The sequence below is a fragment of the Eupeodes corollae genome, chromosome 3, assembly GCF_945859685.1.
Source record: "Eupeodes corollae chromosome 3, idEupCoro1.1, whole genome shotgun sequence".
Lineage (NCBI taxonomy): Eukaryota > Metazoa > Arthropoda > Insecta > Diptera > Syrphidae > Eupeodes > Eupeodes corollae.
Genome location: NC_079149.1, coordinates 94462944 through 94485359, shown reverse-complemented (window position 1 = coordinate 94485359; position 22416 = coordinate 94462944). Strand labels below are relative to the sequence as shown.

Sequence of the window (22416 nt, the reverse complement as noted above, 5' to 3'; positions counted from 1 at the left end):
CATTTCGAACCGAACACTGATTTTGGTAATAAAATTCAATGATTTGCAAGCGTTGCTCGTTAGTAAGTCTATTCATGATGAAATGTCAAAGCATACTGATTACTGAGCATCTTTCTCTTTGACACCATGTCTGAAATCTCGCGTGATCTGTCAAATACTAATGCATGAAAATCCTAACCTCAAAAAAATCACCCTTTAGTTTAGGAGTCCATCGCGAACAAACATTGTGACACGTAGTTTATAGATTCAGATAAGAATAATCAAAATTACTTCACCAAATTGGTTAAAATATTTTGAATCAAGCTTTTTTTTATATGGAAAATATTATTGCTAATTTTAGAAAAAATCAATTGACATTCTTTTTTTGCAAAGCACAAAAACCTACAAAAAGAACGAAAACTGTTAACAAATGTATTTCTGCTCAAGTATTAAAAAATCGTAGCAAAATATTGACTTCAAATTTTTGTTATCTCACACAAAATATTATTATCAGTATTTGTTAAGGCCTTAATTTTACTAGCTCAATTATTAAGAACGCCGAATTTACATAAACGACAGCACTGTTCTTATTTTGTTTAGTATCAAAAGTTAAATTCTCTTAATCAGGTGATCGTGTATGTTAATGTTTATGTTATGTCACTATACAATTATATTTTTCACAGATGTGATTTTTGACATTTTCTCTCACTATTTTATTAAATTTTGTTTTTTCTCAAAAGAAAAAAAAAATAAACATTCTCAAGTATTTTGCTAAAAGAATATGATAGAGCTTTTTTTTTGATGAGAGATATTATTATATTTTGATCAAGCCGGCCGGCTTCATAGGCTTTTGGGGGGGATCAAACGATAACAACAACAAAAGCAGCGCAACCAGATTAATTCGGTATAATTATTTTGATTCTCTTAGCATAGCAGCTCACTTGGGTGCCTTCTCTTTTTCTCTCTGATATTTTTCATCAATATAAATTTTATAAAGAAGAAGAAGATCATGTTTATGTACGAGTAGCTTTGACTCAAGACTATACGCTGCGTGTTGTTGTCGCCTCATCTTTGTATAAATGTAAAGCCAAATGCCTCAACCATTTTAGTTTTTCATTTGAACCCCAAACGCTTTGGTCTTCTACTGCGTGTTTATTTTATTTCCTTTTAATTTAAACTTTTCGTAATTGAAGCGTTGCCGCGCATTTTATTTATACATTCAATTTATAGGTACATATAAACCTTCCCTATAACTACGGTGTAATAAGCTTCTATAATAATTTTTATAATAAGTGAATTATAATAAATCCTCAATTTATAAAGTGTCATTGAAAACAAACAAAAATATTGCATTTTGATGTAAAATATTACTAAGGGGGTGGAGGGTATTGGAACTCGGGATCGATTCGCATTAAAATATCTACACTCGTGTAAAACATTTTTACATTCCACTTAAACTGAACTAAGAACTGAGTCACAGTCATAGTCATATAAACAGATGTACCCCTTTAAATTATTATAAACGAGTACTCTACGCGACAATAAATGACCAAACGAATGAGGAATTAGGGGGGAAATAGCCAGCTATAGGCTACTTAATAAGCAAACTTGAAAGGCAAACAAACAACACTCTATAGACATCAGATACATCAAACAAACCAAAGTATCGCAATCCGGCATCGTGTCGTTCGTTAGGTGTATCTTTCCGTCTCCAGTGAATTGTCAACCTTAGTTCAAGTTGGTTGCTGGCGTTCGCGATACTTATAAAAATTATAATAATTTTTGTTTTGCCTAAATTTGTTTTTGATTATAAAAAATAATAAATTCATTAATTTTTTTTTCTCTTCTTTTCTTTCATAATTTAATTTATTTTTATAAATTTTGTGTTCTTATATTTTTTTTTCTTTTCTGTTTTGTTTTATAGAATTTGTTTACCTATTTTGCCAAAAAATATTAAAAATCTATCTAAAAAAAAGCACAAACCTGTGAGGCCGTGCAAAAGTGCTACTTCCAAAATAAAAAGTGTTACAACAAAATAAAACTTCAAATTAAAAAATAAAATAATAACAACAACAAAACCAAACCAAACCAAACAACAAGCATCAACAACATCATCATGAAGCTCCTACTTGGATTACTTGTATCTTTGGCAATAAGTTCAGCATTTGCTCTTCCAAGTGAGTAGATAAATATGTTTGTGTCACTTTGTTCAATTCGTCTATATCGAAAGTTTTCTGTATTTACTTATAAACTCCACTATGTCCTAGAGCTATCGATTTCAACAGAGTTAGCTTAGGAAGGTATATGTAGGTAAAAATGTCCTTATGGGAAGAGGATACCTTGAGAAAAATAAACAAAACAAAAAATACGTTGACAAAGTCTTTTGGTCTAAGATATTTATTGGTTTCGGATGGAAGGCAAACGAACATGACATAGTTGAGTGCTTTAGTGAGTTATTTTGTGTGAGAAGTTTTGTAACGTTTTTTTAATAAAATAGATATGCGGATAAAAATACTAAATTAACAAACCAAAGGATAATGAAAAACTTCAAATTCACTGTTTACTATAGGGACGAAAATTTTAATTTTCATAATAAACCTAGAATAAGAGTGGACACAGGAGGTTTTTTTTTTGATGCTTAAATGGTTAAGTTCTTTATAGATTAGACTCTGAAATTTCGGGGTCTGATGAACATTATTGAAGGTTTTTTGTTTTAAATTTGAACCTAAAGTTTCAGTTTGTATGTTTTTAAATAAATTGATAGCATTTCAAAACTTTTCAAAAATATTATCTGTTGAATGGTATAAGATATGAGGAACTGAATTCGGATTCAATTCTTTTTCCAGACTTAAGTCTTTTAAGAAGGATAACTTCCTTTCATTTCATGCTTTTAAGTCCATTTATTTCAATTTTTCTGTTTAGTGGTGGCATGGAATACAGTCTTTATTTAAATTTGATTCAAATTTATAAATCCAAAGAGTGATGAAGATGTGACTTTTGAATAAAAAGTATTTTCAGAAGCTTTTCTTTTTACTTGTGTTAAATTATAATAAACCGTGATGTCTTTTAAATTCAGTATAGATCAGGTTTTCTCACTGGCATTAAATTTGCGCTTTTCCAATGGGGTTTGGTGGCCTCAATTCAAATACGACTTAGGTTAGGTTAGGTTAGGTTATAGTGGCTGTCCAAGATGGAAACGGACACACTTAGGCCAGTTTAATGGCCCATTGCGATACCACATGAATCTTGAGGCTTCCTCCTAAGCTCAATGGAACCAGTTAGAGTCCCTTACGAAACGTGAGAGGCTGATTATATTGATATGATTTAGATCGTTTAGATCGTTAAAGAAGAATTCTCCTAGGTAATTCTTGCGTTTTCGAGCTAGAGCAGGGCATGTGCAGAGAAGATGAAGAACCGTTTCTCCCTCTTCCTCGTCCATACAGCTTCTGCAAAAGTCATTTGAGAATACGCCTAGTCTCGTGGCGTGCTTTCCTATTAGACAGTGCCCGGTTATGACACCTATTATCGAGCTTATATGCGATCTGCTTAGAGAGAGCAAGCACCTTGAATGTTTTATATTCAGTGTTGGCCAGATGTTTTTTGTGGCTTGACTCGTGGAGATGTTTTTCCACCTGGTGCCTGCCCTCCTCGCAGCGTCTTGCATTAGCAACAGTTTACAAGTAGCGATTGGTATGCCAGTACTTGCCAAACGTGGTAGGATGGGCTGTACTGTACCGTTCCTGGCGAGTTCATCTGCCTTACAGTTACCTGGAATGTCTATGGCCCGTCACCCAGCAAAGGTGAATATTAAACTGTTGCGCCATCTCCATTAGAGATGCTCGACAGTTATGGACTGTTATAGAGTTTGTAGAGACAGAGTCCAGAGATTTGATAGCGGCCTGGCTGTCGGAGAAAATACGGATATCAGATGTTGATATCACGTTTTCTTTGAGCCAAGACAAGACTTCCTTAATCGCCAAAAGTTTCGCCTGGAACACGCTACAATGATTGGTAAGGCGGAATGAGAGACTTAATTTCAGTCGTTCAGAGTACACACCACCACCAACCCCTTCTTTGGTTTTTGAGCCATCTGTGTAAAAATGTTCTATCCTCCCAAAAAGATCTGGTAGGTATAGAAATCTGGAAGTTCCTGTCGAATTGTAGTTGGGGGATGGTGTAGTCTGTGTGCTTTGGAATTGATTTTAAGTACCTTAGAATTACGGAGTGGCCGCTGCGACGAAGCATTGAGGCGGATAGACGAGCTTGCAGCTATTTGTTTGCTTAATATGTCAAGAGGTGTAAGGTAGAGCAAGGTGTCCACTGGACACTGTCCAGATCTGCAGACGGGGTCGTGCGAAGCGATCCGCTTATACATAGGCAGGCTGAACGTTGGACTTTATTTAACTTATCCCTGTTTATACCTTTCTCTAAAGCAGTCCACCATACTGCCACACCGTACGTTAAAATCGGTCTGATTACCGATGTGTATAGCCAATGTTCTGGGCTGTAAACCCCATTTTTTACCAATAGCTTTTTTGCAAGAAAAGAGAGCTACAGTAGCTTTTTTGACTCTTTCCTGTACGTTGCGTTTCCAATTTAGTTTTTTGTCTAAGACAAGACCTAGGTATTTGGCCTCGTCTAAGAATTTTAATTGGATTTCTTTAATATAAGGAGGGTTGACAAGTGGAATTTTGTATCTCCTCGAAAATAAGACCAGTTCGGTTTTGTGTGGGTTAACACCCAGTCCACACCGATCAACCCAAAGTATTAGTCTGTCCAATGCATTTTGTAGGAGTTCTTTTAGGATATTAAGATGCTTTCCTGAAACTGCTATAGGAACGTCGCCCGCATAGACTATCACTCTGAAACCCTCCGCATCCAGACTAGTTGGGACTGCATTCACCACTAGGTTCCAGAGGAGAGGAGATAGAACACCACCTTGCGGTGTCCCTCTACTAACGAATCTTCTGCTAGAAGAATTGCCCAGCTTGAGTTAATTATTCTGCTAGTAAGCATTAAAGGAATCAACTCCCGAAGCGAACTCTCTACATTTAGAGATGTCAGTGCAGGAGTGATTGCAGATGTGTCCACGTTGTTAAACGCACCTTCGATGTCAAGGAAAGCAACCATAATGAATTCTTTATGATGGAGGGAATATTCGATGGTGCGTACTAAAGTGTGTAACGCTGTTTCCACCGATTTACCTTTACAGTAGGCATGTTGAGACGAAGACAGAAGTCTTGTATCGATACGTGCCCTTAAATGGATATCGATCAATCTTTCCAGGGTCTTAAGAAGGAATGATGATAGACTTATAGGTCGTAGATCTTTAGGATTGACTTTTATCAATAAAATCCAAAATCAAATCTGTAACAATTTTCGTTGATATTCAGTGGAAATATATAAATTTCAAAAAACCTTTAAAAGTTGTTAGATTCCAACGGTCTAAAAATCTAATAAAAATTTTAAACTTTTTTTGCTAAAATGGTTTTTTTGTTGTTCTTGTAATTATTCTGTTGTCTAAACAATTCTATTATATCAAGTTTTTTTTTAATTTTTAATAAAAAAATATAAAAAATGTTGAAAACCGACATTTTTCAAACTTGAGCAAATAGTTAAATTTAGAGTTAGAATTCGAAATCAAGACTAAAAATTAAGTCCGAAACTTATTTTCTAAAACTATTAAAGTAGAAAATTCAAGTTCTTCTCGAAACTTCATGCGGTTTTATATAAGGACTCATAAGTAATGAGAATTTTCAGAAAATGAGTAAGATACTAGAATGCTTTAAATTGTATTGAAAAGATTTGTACTTTTTAAAATCATCATTCATATCAGTGTTAAGAGATATTCTGAGTTTTAAATTAGGCTCGAAAACCCCGTTTTTAGCATTTTTAAAGAGGTATATTTAAAAAAAAGTACTATCCGTGGCATGATGGTTAGTGCGTTGGACTGTTGTACCAGAAATCTTGGGTTTGATCCCTGCCTATGCCATCTAAAATTTTTTTTTCAGGGGTACTGCCTCTTGCGAGGAATTAACAAAATTTCCAAGAGTAATTCTAGTCATGAAAAGTGCTTTCTCAAATTAGCTGTTTCAATTCGGCTTAAAACTGTAGGTCTCCTCCATTCGTGAAAACATTACTCGCATACTGAAATGGTTGAGAGTTGTAAGTCACTAAGGCTAGTTCTCAACGGACTGTTGCGCCACCTAATTAATTTTAAGTATGTGAAAGAGAAAGATTTGTACTTTCCAAAATCATCATATGATTTATTGTTAAGAGATATTTTGAGTTTTAACTAAGGCTTAATTACCCCGTTTATAGTTGTTTTAATTGTTTTAAAGGGGTATATTTGAACGTCTCAAACACTGCCTAAAAGGAACTCAAAATTAAGAGACAAAGAATTTTAAGGGGAGCAAGAGGAGTGCAGTGCAGTTTATTGAAAATAAACCAACGCTTTAGTTTTTCAAAAAAAAGTTTTGGATACCAATTTCTGCTCATGTAATTCACACAAAAAAGATGAAATTTTTGAATAGAATTGATATGTTTGGAGAAATTTTGCTGAACTCATTTTGTACCGAAACAAGAACCCAAAATTGTAATATTTTGGATTCGTAGATTATTTGATTTTGACTTTTTCTGTGATATATTTGGCAATTGATTGAAGCCTTTTTTATAGTGCTTAATAAACTCTAAATTCTGAACCATTTTTAAAAAATATACATGTCGTATATAATAAGCTTCTCGTTTATTTTTAGAAAAATGAGTTGTTAAAGGAAATTAACTGACGTATAAAATAATCTCTCCAAAATTCAGCTTTGTCGAATTTTTGTTAAAAGTAATTCTTATTTAATATTTTTGGACTAAATACGAAATACTTATTAACTTCCCATAGGAAGTTATTGTAATGGGTCCGATTTGTCAAATTGAAAATTTTGACATTTCTCGACGTTTCAAGGTCCCTAGAGTCGAAATAAAAGATTTTTAGAAAGATGTCTGTGCGTGCGTGTGTACGTACGTTTGTACGTCCGTACGTCCGTACGTCCGTACGTCCGTACGTTCGCGACGTTTTTTTCGTCGTCCATAGCTCAAGAACCAGAAGAGATAACGACTTCAAATAAATTTTGTTATACAGATAATAAGGCAGAAAGATGCAGAAAGGGCTCTCAAGAAAATTGCGTGGGTGGTTTTTTTACCATAGCAGTTTGAAAAAAAGGTGAAAATTTTGGTTAACCCTAAATATCTTAGGAACCAAAAACGCTAGAGACTTGAATTAAATTTTATATAATATATTGTAACGTGACACAAAACAGGTATATTTTTTGAAAAAAATCAATATAACGGTTTTTTTTATAAATCAATAAAAGTGAAAAAAAAAATTTGTCACCTCCAAAATTTAACGACCGAAATATGATTTCATCTCTAAAACAATTTTGTGCAACGAAGAATAATATTTTTGACATCTAATAAAATTTTGAGAAAAATCTAATTGATAGTTTTTTTACAAAAAAAAAAACCTAAAAAAAAATGTATAAAAGTTGGTAAAAATTGATTTTCGACTCAAATATCTTTTCAAAACTTTGAGATATTGGCTTTAATTTACTTTTATCTTTTAAAACATCTTGTTGTCAACATTCAGTTAAAGTTTGAAAAAAATCGATTTGACAGTTTTTGTACAAAAAATTAAAAACCGAAAAAAAAATTAACAAAAGTTCGTAAAAAATGATTTTCGACTCAAATATCTCTTAAAAACTTTGAGATAATAGGTTCTAACTAATTTTTTCTTATAAGAAATATCGTTTTCAACATAAGGATACATTTTGAGGAAAATCTAATTGACAGTTTTTTTTTACAAAAAAAAAACCTAAAAAAAATGTATAAAAGTTGGTAAAAATTGATTTTCGACTCAAATATCTTTTCAAAACTTTGAGATATTGGCTTTAATTTACTTTTATCTTTCAAAACATCTTGTTGTCAATATTCAGTTAAAGTTTGAAAAAAATCAATTTGACAGTTTTTGTACAAAAAATTAAAAACCGAAAAAAAAATTAACAAAAGTTCGTAAAAATTGATTTTCGACTCAAATATCTCTTCAAAAATTTTAAATATTGGCTTCAATTAATTTTATCTTGTAAGAAATATTGTTTTCAACAGTTGGTAAAATTTTTAAAAAAATCGAATTGACAGTTTTTTTTACAAAAAATAAGACTCTAAAAAAAAACAATACTAAAACTTGGTAAAAATTTACTTTCGGCTCAAATAGCTTTTCAAAAATTTAAAATATTGGCTTCAAGCTTATTTTATTTCAGAGAAAATATTGTTTTCAATATTCAGTAATTTTTATATAAAAATCCAACAGTCCGTTTTTTCATAAAAAATAAAATCTACAAAAAATAGTGCGCAAATTTGGTAAAAATACATATAGACAAACTTTTAAGCAAGACAAATCGACAGACGGGATGGGAAGTTATCAGTGTGGGTCGCATCCCAGCCTCTTTTTTTATTTTGATTTAGGCTTCAGGGACTCGCAATCTTGATGTGTATTTCGTATTTTGGCTTTTGAATCCCCCACAACAAAAAGTGCAATACGTCCACTGTCCTAAAATTGTTGATACTTTAAAAAATATAGAAGTTTTCCACACAATCAAGAAATTTCAATTATTCTCAAAAATCATATCATTCATTATTTTTTGAAATATCTAGGCCTTATTTTGAGAAACACTTTTAGCTTTTCACTTCACAAAATACGTTTCACCAAAAATTTGGAAAGAGGAAATTATTGAATTGAATTGAAAAATTACCTCCTTGCAAAATACTTTTCACCAAACTCAAATTAGAAAAGTTCAAAGCTTTTTCTGGAAAATGAAAAGTTTTGCTATTTTGCAAAGTATTTGTTCTTTCTGTTTCACAAAACAATAAACTTTATCAAATTTTACTCAGAGTTTTGAAAAGCTTTGCAAATAAGATTTTTATTTGAAAAGTTGTAGGAAAAGTTGTAGAGAAAGTAAATAATAGTTAACAAAGCAAAGCAAAGGCTATTTTGTTTGATTTTGAAGAATTTACGAAAGGACATGAATTATGAATTAGAAGGTTGAAGCGATTTTAAAAAGTCTTATTTTATAGAGAGTTTTTAATTCATTGACATCATACCCATCCTTCAATGGAATTAAACATTTTTAGGAAAAAAAAGTTTCCTTCTAAAATCGGTTGTAAAATAATTTAAACAAAAAATTAACCTTTTCGAAGAATAATGTGAAAACGAAGAAGTTAAGAATAATGGAGTAGTGAAACTAAGATTTTTTGACAAAAGAGAGATTTCGAATAACGAAAAGTACAAAGCTACATACAACTGTTAATGTCTTAATAAACACAATCTAAGATTTATGTGTTAATTTTTCAAGTCAAACAAATTAGATTATGCTATAAATTTTCTGCAGCAAATTGGGACTTATTTTCGTCCTTTTATTAACAGAAGCTGCCATATATATATTTCTACTACCGCGGTAAGCAGCATAACTCAATTCAATGTGCAGTAATTTTGTTTCCCTGTTAAATAGGGCTGCTGACTTTGCAATACCTATGTAAGTGCCTTGTAAAAGATGATCATTCGGCTCGACTGCCTAGCAATATTTTACTTTTAATAAGATTTAGAAACTCGGAAAGAAAGAGTTATAATATCTTCCTCAAAAGTACACACATTTTAAACTCAGCAATAACAAATGAAATTAATAATTACAGAAACTCTCGTTGGAATAATCTCCTTTCGTCCTTCGAAAAATCAAGTAAACCTTTTTGGAAAGTTGCCAAGGTTTTAAAGAAATGAAGTTCAAGTATTCCACCTCTTAAATCGAATAACGATTTGCTAATAACGGCAAAAGATAAAGCAAACCTATTAGCTTCAAATTTTTCAAGGAATCATGAAATAACTGCTAGTTTTAGTGACGACAGTACTTCTACTGATGTATCAAATATAATTATTTTTGTCTCGCAATCAAATGTCGAACAAACTGGTTTGAATTCTGTTAATCCTAGTAAGGTAAGAAAATTGATACAAAGCTTAAAAAATAAACACTTTTAAAATCTGTCCCCTCTCAGGCTTACGAAACCTTACTTTAATTTTCAATGCATGTCTTAAAATATGTTACTTTCCAGATTGCTGGAAAACTGCCATGGTGATACCAATTGCAAAGCCTGGTAAACTAAGGGATGATGCTGCCAGCTATAGACCTATAAGCTTACTGAGTTCTATAAGCAAGTTACTTTAAAAAATAATCAAAGAAAATCTGGATAATCACCTCACTGCGAATAATTTTCTACCTGATTATCAATTTGGTTTCAAACCCTTCCATAGCACCAATAACCAAATTTTGAGAATCAAAAACCATGTGAAAGAAAAATTTTGTAGAAAAGAGTCGACTGCCTTAGTACTTTTGGATATTGAGAAGGCCTTCGATACGGTCTGACACGACGCATTGATTCACAAACTTGTTAAATTTAGCTTTCCAATGGCGACAGTAAAAATTATTCAAAGCTTTTAAAGTAGGAGAACATTTTTAGTAAAAGTACAAGACAATTTATCTTCAGTACTTAATATTTCATTCCTCAAGGCACAGTACTTGGTCCCATCCTCTTTAATATATTTGTCTCCGATTTACCAAATCTTGGAAATAATATTGGTATTACAATGTTTGCTGATGACATGGCTATTTTTACATCGGACACTGACTTTCAGGACGTCTGCAATACGTTGCAAGAGGGGCTTTCTTCAATAGAAAAATACTTTTTTAAATGGAAGATTAAAGTAAATCCCTTGAAAACGAAAGCTATTTGGTTTACAAGGCGTCGAAAATCTTGTTTTCTCCCAAATAATGTAAACAACAACATCGAATGGCCTCTGTTAATATTGACTGGTCTGAATATTATCGATATCTTGGTCTTAGGTTAGGTTGGAGTGGCTGTCCAGATGTCATTGACACACGTAGACCTCAAGGGTCCATTGTGATACCACTAATGAGGTTACTCATGGGAGAGTAATGAATTTGAACAAACCATTTTGTACTTTTAATAAAATTAGAAAGACGTTTTGTGTCAATCGTTGCCAGTTCACTGGTGTTATCGAAGAAGGGATTACCGAGAAAGTAATTCCTTCTAATGGAGAGTGTTGGACTGTTTCCTCTTCCTCCTCGTCCGTGCAGCTTCTACAGAAGTCATTTGTGTAGACCCCTAGCCTCAGAGCATGTCTTCCTATGAGGCAGTGTCCCGTTATTACTCCAATTGTAGAGCTTATACTTTGTCTGCTCAGTGATATCAAGCTTTTTCACCGTTTTAAGTCAATACTTGGCCATATTTGCTTGGTTGCTAGGCAGGTGGTACTTTGTGAATATCTAGCATTTGTTGTTTCTAGAGCATATTGCTTGACAAGATATTTGCATGTAGCAAGAAGTGATGTTCCTATGTTATGTTATTGTCTAACATGAGGCAGAAGTGTTCCGTTTTTGGCGAGCTCATCGGCTTTACAATTTCCCGGAAAGTCTCTGTGGCCCGGCACCCAAATGAGGTGAATGTTAGACTGTTCCGTCATCTCATTCAGAGATGATCGACAATCGTGGACTGTTTGAGAGTTTGTGGAGACAGACGCGAGAAATTTAAGAGCGACTTGGCTGTCTGAGAAGATTCGCATATCCTTACAAGATATAACGTTTTCTTTGAGCCGGGATAGTGCTTCTTTAATCGCCATTACTTCTGCCTGGAATACACTGCATTGATTGGGAAGTCTATAGGATAGACTGAGATTCAGTTGTTCTGAAAAGATACCACTTCCAACTCCGTGATCGGTCTTTGAACCGTCAGTATAGAAGTGTACCGCATCGTCTTCCAGAGGTCTCTCTTCTTCCCAGGAGGATCTTGAAGGGATGGACACATGGAATCTTTGACCAAATACCATTTTTGGGGTGGTATAGTCTAAGCGATCTGGGATAGATCTGAAGTTGTCTAGAATAGTAGTATGTCCAGTATTGGACAGTATTGGACCAGCCATTGAGAGGTGGCTCTAAGCCTTACACATGAGTTGGCAGCCACCTTTTTAGAGAAGATGGCAAGTGGTGTTAGGTTTAAAAGCACTTCCAGTGCTGCGGTTGGTGTTGAGCGAAGTGCTCCTGTGATGCCCACCGCTGGACTTTGATGAGCTTATTTAGATTTACCATCTTGTCCAGTGCGGTCCACCATACGACGGCTCCATAAATGAGTATCGGCCTGATTACCGAAGTGTATAGCCAGTGGGTTATTTTTGGGGAGAAGCCCCATTTTGATCCTATGGCCTTTTTACAAGTAAAAAGCGCTACAGTAGCCTTTTTGACTCTTTCATCAATATTTGCCTTCCAGTTTAGTTTTTTGTCTAAAATGAGGCCCAAATATTTAGCTTGATCGGAAAAGCTTAATGGTATTCCTCTAATTTTGGGTGGGCTAATCTGAGAAATTTTATATCTTCTCGAAATGAGTATTAATTCTGTTTTGTGTGGGTTGACGTCCAATCCACATTGCTTAGCCCATTTTGTTAGCCTATTTAAGGCATTTTGTAGAAGTTCCGATTGAACTTGGGGGTGCTTCCCAGATACGGATATCTCAACGTCTCCAGCATAGGCAACCACCTTAAAACCCTCTGTTTCCAATGCTGTAAGTAGGATATCTTGGTCTTATAATAGGCAAAAAATCCAATTTTCACAAGCATTAACTATTAACTTAAAATTAAATACAAATATTTGAGTGTCACGCGTTTGAATCAAATGTTTGTATTCATATTCTTAAGACTTTTCCATACAATACAGATTACAAACGTTTTTCAAAATAACACATTTTTTCACAGTTACGGTAAAGATATAATTGTAATCCTTAAAATTAAAAAGTCAATGTTTCTTTCATCCTTAGGATTATATTTTTGGATTTAATTTCGAGTCATATTTTCAAATAACGAAGTTTATTTATCCTATAAATTATTTTTGTAAACGAAGTTGATTACTAAAATTACATCATCGTTTAATTTTAAGTAAAACCATAAAATATATTTCGTTAAAGCAGATACCCACTTATGTACGTAAATAACAACCTTGAAATAATATTTATGTTAAAATTATTGATTTCAATTCAAAATGCACATAACAATTCATCATAAATAGATATCACCTTTTTCATAAAAATAAAAACTTACTTTATCTGATTTTCTTAAGCAGTAATAATAAAACAAAAAACAATATAAAAATGTATATTGCTTAAACAATCTTAAAATTACAAAAGTAATTAGTTATACATACTTTAATCGCTTTCATCAGTACTTATTTATTCAAATGACGTTTATTTTAAGCTACTGAGTAATATAAGTTTGAACTAAAGGTCTTAATTGAAGTTTAAATAGCTAAAAGCCTCGTTATTAAATGCAGTTTGTTTTTGAATTTTTAACAACTATAATTAATTATTTTAATAGATTCAGTCATTAGCGAAGACAGATTAAAGTTCTGGTATTAAAAGTTAGTCAAATACAAACTTTTACTTTTTACTTTGTATACATGTAAATATGATAAATCAATACAAAAGCAATGTTTGATTGTGGCGTTATTAAGGTGGTTCTTAATATTTAAGGGACTAAGTACGTTGCTCTCCTATTTTTGTTTTATTTTCAATTTAAAGAGTTTTGATACAAATAGTGAGCAACTCAAAAAACCACCCAAATTACCAGGAAGTTGTTTTCCGATCCTTAGCTAAATTTGTTCAGTAAGTTCTATCAAACCGTTTTTTTGAGTGACTTCCAATAATTAGTAGTCTTTAAAATGTTCAAACGATATTTTTTGTAATGAGCCAAGTTGTCATTTTTAGAACTAAAAGTAGGTAATCAATAATTGAAGTTAAACCTTTTTACTGGAGAGACATTCTAAAAGTTTCAAAAATTAAGTTGTATTTTTTGTTATTCTAAAAATTTTACCAAATACTAAAACTAATATTTTGTATAAAATAAAATAAGAATGAAAATTAATATCTTTTATTTTTCTCAAAAAAAAAAATATTTAAAAATAAATGAAGTAGGTGGCGGAATAGTCTGTAGAAAACCAGAGACAGTGCCACAGGTAGAGATTGAACCTAAGACATCTGGCATGACAGTCTTATACGCACATATCATCAAGGGTTTTACATAAATAAATTCGCTACTTATTGCTTCGAATTTAATTTCGATGCCTTTAACTCATAAACGATTCCCATGTCTGAATTTTATAGTTACCTCTTTGGCTCTTTTATTATCATCTACATCACATCATACCTTTTGAAAAATTTCTATCGACCCATTTACCAAACCTAGACTTACGTATATTTCTGTGTGGCATAACTGTGATAGAAAATCGTCTTCGTATAAAAACTTCATTTAAAAAAATCAGGGGGTAACACGCCCTCTGAATGTTTATCCTGCAAATTTGTGTTTGTCTTTCTTGACACATCAATCCCTACCACTCTGTTAAATTTGATCAATTTAAGCATCAAAAGTGATGGTTGGAATTATTTTTTTTTAATAATAAACACACATTAAAGGGGCACAGTGTGAGCACTAGGAAGAGGAGAGAGGGTTTAAAAGGAAATGTCGGTGCAATTCCTGAATATTGCAATCACTAGAAAAGACAGAGTGTGGTAAGGTATTCCACATTCGCGTAGTACGGTTAAAGAACGAATCTCTGTATTTGACAGTACAGCCGAAGTTGGGCTCTAGGGTATACTGATGAGCATTCCTAGAAGCGTGAGTTACGGTTGAACTGTTTAAGGGGAGGAATGTAACTGGCTAATTCACTAGAGCATAAGCCGTTAAAATAACGGTAAAAAAGGGTCAGACAAGAGACCTTACGACGATGTTCAAGCGAAGTAAATGAACTTATGATGATATTATTATCTATCAATTTTAATGCTCTACGTTCAATACTATCCAAGAGGCTTAAGTAAGTTGTAGGAGCACCAGCCCAGAGATGGGAGTTATACTCAAACTTTGGACGTATGTAGGTCTTGTAGATAACAGCCAGATCAGAAGGGGTGAAATATTTTTTGCATCGTCTAAAGAAACCCAAACACCTTGCGGCATTTTTGGCGACATCGCGTATGTGATCATTCCATAAGAGGTAGTTGGTGACACGCATACCGAGAATATCGAGGTGTTCAGTCTCATTGATGCAAGTGCCATCCATAGATAATGGCAATGAAGATATATCTCTCTTTAACGATACAAGACAGCATTGAGTTTTTGGAAGCATTAAATTCCACGTGGTTTTTTAATCCCCATTGAACAATGCTGTTTAGGTCGTAATTTAATGAGCACTCTTTAATAAAAATGAGAAAAAGTGTTGGAGATAAAACAGAGCCTTGGGGTACACTAGCATTTATTTTATGGTTTTTAGACTTGAATCCATCCAATACTACTTGTATTGAACGATCCGAAAGGTAATTAAAAACACGCATTTTCGATAAGAGAGCCTGATACCAAACCCTATCAAATGCTTTTGAATTATAACATAAACATGAGGAGTAGGTGGGTACCACACCCCTGAGGGTATATTCTGAGGTGTTTTATTTCAGCTTTTCAATACACATTAATCAATTGTACTCTGTCAAATTTCATCATTCTCAAAGAATCAAAAGTAGTTCATATAAACGATACCAAATACAAGAAAAGTAGGAGGATACCACGCCCCTTTGGTTAGATGGGGTCAAAGCCTCTAAACCATTCTATAAATGTACATTGCCATTGAGAGGGCAATATTATGATACGCTTGTGTGATATGATGGCCAGCCCTTGAATTGGTAACCTTAATTTTATAAATATGACAAATACAAGTTCCATGAGAAATACAGCAACTGCAGCCCTAAAGACATTGCTCCCGCTAACCCATCTTGATATATTCGCGAAGGAACTGGCGGCCAAAAACGCATAACGTCTAATATAGTGTAAAAACTGGAAAAGGGCTTCATTTGGACACAACAACATAAAGAGCATTATTTATAACGACATTGGCACTGAGATAGACTATTTAAAGCCGTGCTTAGCTTTTAACCCAGTAGGACAAACAGTAATCCCATGAAAGGACTAGATGGAAAACAGGGTCATATAAATAAATCAAATATCTGTCCTTACGGATGGCTCCAAAACGGAGGAGGTGGTAGGGTCTGGCATCTTCTCATAATCCTCTCCTAGAAAAATCAAAAAAGCTTCCACATTACTGAAGTGTCTTTCAAGCAGAAGTTTTGGCGGTTTCTGAAGCCCCTAAGGGTTTTTCTTTCCACAATTTCGAAGACAAAAGTATAGACATATTTATCGACACGCAGGAATCAAGGCTTTATCTGCCACTGTCAAGCCAAGACTTCTACAGCATCCTTACTGATTCTTTGTTTACTGATTCTTTGTTGGATCTCACGACAGTGTGCCACATGAAAAAATACACAAAAGTTTCATTGACAATTTTAGAAAATTATTTTTTCCACAACTTATGTGCGTTTCGTCTTGAAAAATTCTTAAATTCTTCTAGAAATCAGGATGGTTCAAGAAGACGCCTTCAACCTAAATTCCCACTATGCTTACATTTGTTTTTCTACAATACAATATTAGTCTTGTGGGTGGATACTACGCCCCCTAAATCGAAATTAACAATTTTTCGATTATTTCCATATCTTCCACTACAGGAGCCACTTTATGTGAAATTTCAAGACATTGTCGGGAAGTGCTTCATAATTTTGATGATCGCAACGATTCCGTGCGGTTTTTGTGATTTTTAAACTGCTTTATCTCAGCAACTATTTTACATATCATCAGCTATGTTAGTAAGTATTACAAATTTGAAGTTCTTGGCTAAATTAGTTCTTTAGTTGGAGAGGTGTCCTAAATCGGTTAAAATTGTTCCTGTAGAAAGGTAGTAGTGCCAAAACTTAGCTGGGAACTACCATGCCCTATGACTTTTTTGAAACCTTTTGCTGATTCTTGAGAAACGTAGGACGAGAAAAATTATACCGAAGGTTCAGAAATGAACGAATGTATTAATGTGTGATAAAAATGTACATCTCATCAAAATCGGATCTGCTGATTCCATAACACAGTCAACCAATATTTTGGTCTTTGAATTGATTTTTATTTACCTTGATGTTTTTGGAATTAAGAATATTCAGTAGATTCATCCATAAACAACAACCATGACCTATAAGGAAATGTATTCCACATACGGAATAAAAACAAATACAAAAACACATTGCACAACTTTTTCTTGTTGTTTTCAATACGCATAGGGTATACAATTATGTCTTTTGTGTTTCGTGTAAAATCTATTTTCTGCGATATTTTTGCCCCCGGAAGTTGTTTGATCACCATCAGGAACCTGGTTTGTATAAAAGTTCGTATACATAATGCAAGTCGCAATTTCTTTATGCACAACATATACAGTTATACTCGTCGTATTCATTGAGGAAGCTACCCATACTTTACTTATATACAAATTCAATCAACCAAACCAATTTAAATTGTTTTATTCATTTCAATTCAACTCAAGAGAAAAGAAATGAAGTGAAGAGAAGAGAAGAGAAGAGAAGAAGCAAAAGCACATCTTCACTTCACACAAGAAATTGCATTATTCAATTTTTTGTTTAAAATGAAAAATACAAAAACTCAAGAATTATTTATGCAATTGCATTTTTTCTCTCGAAATTAAATTGAATTTTTTACTATAAGTACCTCAATCTTCATATGTTTTCCTTTTTTGTTTGTAAAAATTTAAATAATGTAAGTAGCAAAAGTATAGAAAATAAGCAAATGTATATATGCTATGCATAATGCATAAAACATAAAACATGTTGCCAAAAATAAACTTTATAAACATGATGATGATGATGGGGACGATAAAGATTAAAAACTATAAAATCTTTTTATAAAATAAAAAATCATAAATTTTGTGGAGACAAAACCACACACATTTTTTGGGTTTGTTATAGAGTCAAACAAAAATGTAATAATTTCAACTTAAGTATAACGAGCTATTATTATAACGAATTTTCTATAGTCTGAGAGATAGTGTTGCGAATGGAAATGTTTTAAAAAGTGTGACACTTACAAGGGCGGATCTAGGCTATAAACACGAGACGGCCTTTTGGTGGTCGATCAAAAATGTTTTTAATATTTTTGGATTCCCATAGGAAGTTATTGTAATGGGTCCGATTTTTCAAGTTGAAAATTTTGACATTTCTCGACGTTTCAAGGTCGCTAGAGTCGAAATAAAAGATTTTAAGAAAGATGTCTGTGCGTGCGTGTGTTGTTTTTCGTCGTCCATAGCTCAAGAACCAGAAGAGATATCGATTTCAAATAAATTTTGTTATACAGATAATAAGGTAGAAAAATGCAGAAAGGGCTCTCAAGAAAATTGCGTGGGAGGTTTTTTTACCATAGCAGTTTGAAAAAAAGGTTACAATTTTGGTTAACCCCAAAAATCTTACAGACAAAAAACGCTAGAGACTTGAATTAAATTGTATATAATATATTTTAACGTAGTATAAAGAAGTTTATTTTTTTAAAGAAATCCATTTAACGGTTTTTTTATAAATAAAAAAACTGAAAAAAAAATTTGTCACCTCCAAAATTTTACGACTCAAATATGATTCCATTTCCAAAACAATTTTGTGCCACGAAGAATAATGTTTTTGACATCTGCTAAAAGTTTGAAAAAAATCGAATTGACAGTTTTTTTTATAAAAAATAAAAATCCAAAAAAAAACATTACTCTAAATTGGTAAAAATTGAATATCGATTCAAATATCTTTTCAAAAACTTGAAATTTAGGCTTCAAATTTATTTTATTTTATAAAAAATATGTTTTTAAACTTTCTGAAAAATGTTGAGAAAAATTGAATTGACAGTTTTTTTTACAAAAAATAAAAACCTAAAAAAAAAAATAAAAAAGTTGGTAAAAATTGATTTTCGACTCAAATATCTTTTCAAAACTTTGAGATATTGGCTTTAATTTTCTTTTATCTTTCTAAAAATATTGTTTTCAACATTTGGTAAAATTTTGAAAAAAATCTAATTGACAGTTTTTGTACAAAAAATTAAAAACCTAAAAATAATTTAACAGAACTTTTTAAAAATTGATTTTCGACTCAAATAACTTTTCAAAAATTAAAAATATTGGCTTCAAACTTATTTTATTTCACAGAAAATATTGTTTTCGATATTCAGTGATTTGTATATAAAAATCCAACAGTCCGTTTTTTCATAAAAAATAAAATCAACAAAAAATAGTACGCAAATTTGGTAAAAATTGATACGAGTACATATTGACAAACTTTTAAGCAAGACAAATCGACATACGGGATGGGAAGTTATCAGTGTGGGTCGCATCCCAGCCCCTTTTTTTCATACAATAATAACAAGACATTTTGGGTACGTTTCATACAGAAATGTTGAAACTGTGCGGGACAGTAGACCCCTTTTTACAACTGGGCCTTAACCATGAGTCCCGTAATCACCAGGTGTCCCCAAACTTTTGAAACATCAATTAACATAAACATTGCTCTAATTTTATGAAAAGAAATATTTAAATATAATTTGAGATACATAAAGAATGAATGAAATAATTTGGGAATGAAGGTCTTAAAAACTATTGTAAAAGAAGTCACAATAGCAAACTAATTTTCAATAAGCGTTGTCTCTTGTTGATCAACTAACATTTATTATTCGTTACGTGAAAGATCACAAGTCTACTGGAAAGTTTTCATTATTAACGAAAACAGATCTCATTATTTAGCGGAAAAAACATACTGAAGTTTTTTGGGGAAACATGACATTTCAATAACAGATGAAAATAAAAAAATAAAATATATTAGGTGGCGCAATAGTCCTTTGAGAACTAGGGCCTAGTGACTCACAACTGTGAGTAATGTGCTCAGGGATGGAGTGGGCCTACAGTCTTAAGCTGAATCTCAACGGCTTATTTGAAAATGCATTTTTGTATGACAAGAATTACTTTTGGAGGATTTGTCAATTCCTCGCAAGAGGCAATATCCGAGCAAAAAGACAGGTAGAAATGGAATCCAAGACCTCTATCTTGACGGTCCAACGCACTAATCATCATACTAATAATGGATTGCAGAGGCTTAATCTACGAAAACTCGGCAAGTACGTCAGAAAAGTTTTCTGGTCTGCATTCAACAACAAATGGAAAATGTAAGGTTGATACTTTTCTACCATGTTCAGGGCACTCTGTGTCTTAGTAGCAACCAAATTCTTTGACATATTTCAAAAATGGAATAACTTTTTTTTTGGAAACTTTTCATGGACAAAGTGTGTTGACTGCTCATTTAGGTCCAGAAAATGTTGTCTTTCTCAAACAAGATGATTGGTGCAAGTTGATGCACTAAGCGCTGTATACAAGGGTCATCAATAAATTAAAGAAGCTTTGATATGCATGGCCTGAAGAAGAACAAACACGAGATACCAGAGAGACGAAGCACAAAGTGTCCGAACTTAAATTTACCAGCCCTTTAGTACTTTGGTACTTTGTATTGCAAATAACTTGTCTTTCACTCAGCTTTAAAGCTTAAAAAAAGTCCTAAAATGTTATATCAAAAGATCTCGGTGGTCAATTGTCATCACCTTGCCGAGAAATAATATGCTCAAGAAATTTCGTTGCTTGTATTGCATGTAGCAATGTTTTTTTTTTAAATTCACGTCCATCGTTTACATCAATATATTCTAATTCCGCTAAGCCGAAAACCGCAGTAAAAGTAGTTCTTGTATTTTCAAGCCCCAAAGATTCTCCTTAATAGCATTGCCTGCGTTCCGAAGTTTAAAAGGGAATTATCATTGAAAATATGATTATTGATGAAATTTTGACGCATTTCAAGACCCAATGATAGAAAATACGACCTTGGTGTTAATTGACTCTTCACATCGCTGTAACTAAACGCAATATCTCTTATTTTTAACTTCCCATAGAAAACTATTGTAATTTGTCACATTTGTCGAATTGCAAATGTTGACATTTCTCGAATTTTAAAAGTCCTTATATAAATCTGAAGTTTTAAGAGAGATCAAAAATAACAATAGAGGCATATAATTTTTTTCGTCAAAAATTGAAAATTCAAATTTTGTCAAATTTGATTTTTTTTTCAATTTTCTCTATAAAAATGTTTTAATTGACATGGCTGCTTTCAATTTTAAATTTTTTGTTTGTATTTCTCCTAAAAGGTACCCTCCATAGAACCGTGGTTTTGTTTTAAAGTTTTATCTAACTAACCGATTTAAATAACTTTTTTCTGCACAAGCTCTGATACTATCACAATATAGTCCAGGAGGCGACCGTAGGGTACCAAACCTCATAAGCCGACTGGAATTAAGTGCCAAAAATGGATAGAGCATGACGTGGCCTATACAAAATTGCAGGGCGGACTAACTTTCGATGGGCCTTGTGGTGACAAAATGGCTACTTCCAGTACCGTTCTTTGGTACATACCTACCTTATTAGCCGACTGCAAAATTGTACAATGGGTCTATTGGGAATTGCTTACAGATTTTAAAACAGGAGGGCGGCCAAACCACTTGTCCGCCCGCATCTCGAAAAACTGTATTTTTGGTAAAAACTTACCTCATCCGCCGACTAGACAAATGAGGTATCAAATGAAAGCTTAGACTCTCTAGATTAAGAATCTGTTGGACGGGCTAACTTTTAATCGGCCAAACATGTGCCCACCCAGCTGTTTTTGAAAAAAAAATCAAAATTCATTATCTTCTTACTTACCGAAATTTAAAAAAATTGTATCTTAAATTAAAGACAAAAAGGATGAGTTGGATAGTTTCACTGTCAACTCAATAAAACCTTTAACTGAGTTTGTAAAAAAATTTAAAATTACTTAAAACAAGTATTTAATAATCAAAAATGTCATTGTTCTAGTTTTGATTTAAAAAAAAATATTAATCATTAATTTTTCGAAATTCGAAGTTTTTACCGAAATAAACTAAAACAAATGTATATATACAAAAATACTTTAAAAAATAACGACTCTAACAATATTCAAATAAAATTTTAAAAAATTATGGTTTTTTCGAGAAAAAAACAAACTTATTTTTTCAGGTACCTACATTTTTAAATACGGGTACGGGAATTATTTTTAAACAGACTCTTGTAATACATGATCAAGTTCGTGTGACCCATTCGTGCATGTTTACTCTTTGGCTAAATCTCAAGAAGCAGTAAGGATTTCTACTTCAAAAACATTTTGTTTCATAGACAAGAACACCTTTTAAAAAGAATTAGTCGTTGGTTTTTTTTTTTAGCAAAGCAGTTGAAAAAAGTGGCAAGTTTTGGTTTACCTCAAATGTCTCTTGAAAAAATAACGCTAGCGAATTCAATTAAAGTTTGAATCACAAAATTTAACGTGAATAAG

At 32.7% G+C, this 22416-nt stretch overlaps 1 protein-coding gene across 2 annotated transcripts in view; it reads left to right on the top strand.

The window, feature by feature from the left end:
- Positions 1–1066: 1066 nt before the first annotated feature.
- Positions 1067–22416, top strand: part of LOC129951384 (uncharacterized) — a 135242-nt gene continuing 113892 nt past the window's right edge. The window contains exons 1-2 of one of the 2 annotated variants that reach the window (XM_056063503.1): positions 1067–1209; positions 1904–2156. In XM_056063503.1, coding sequence (XP_055919478.1) covers positions 2096–2156 — 61 coding nt within the window. In that variant the 5' untranslated portion in view covers positions 1067–1209; positions 1904–2095. Of the gene's footprint in view, positions 1210–1577; positions 1717–1903; positions 2157–22416 lie in introns of those variants that run through there. The other variant, XM_056063505.1, reaches the window with a different exon arrangement.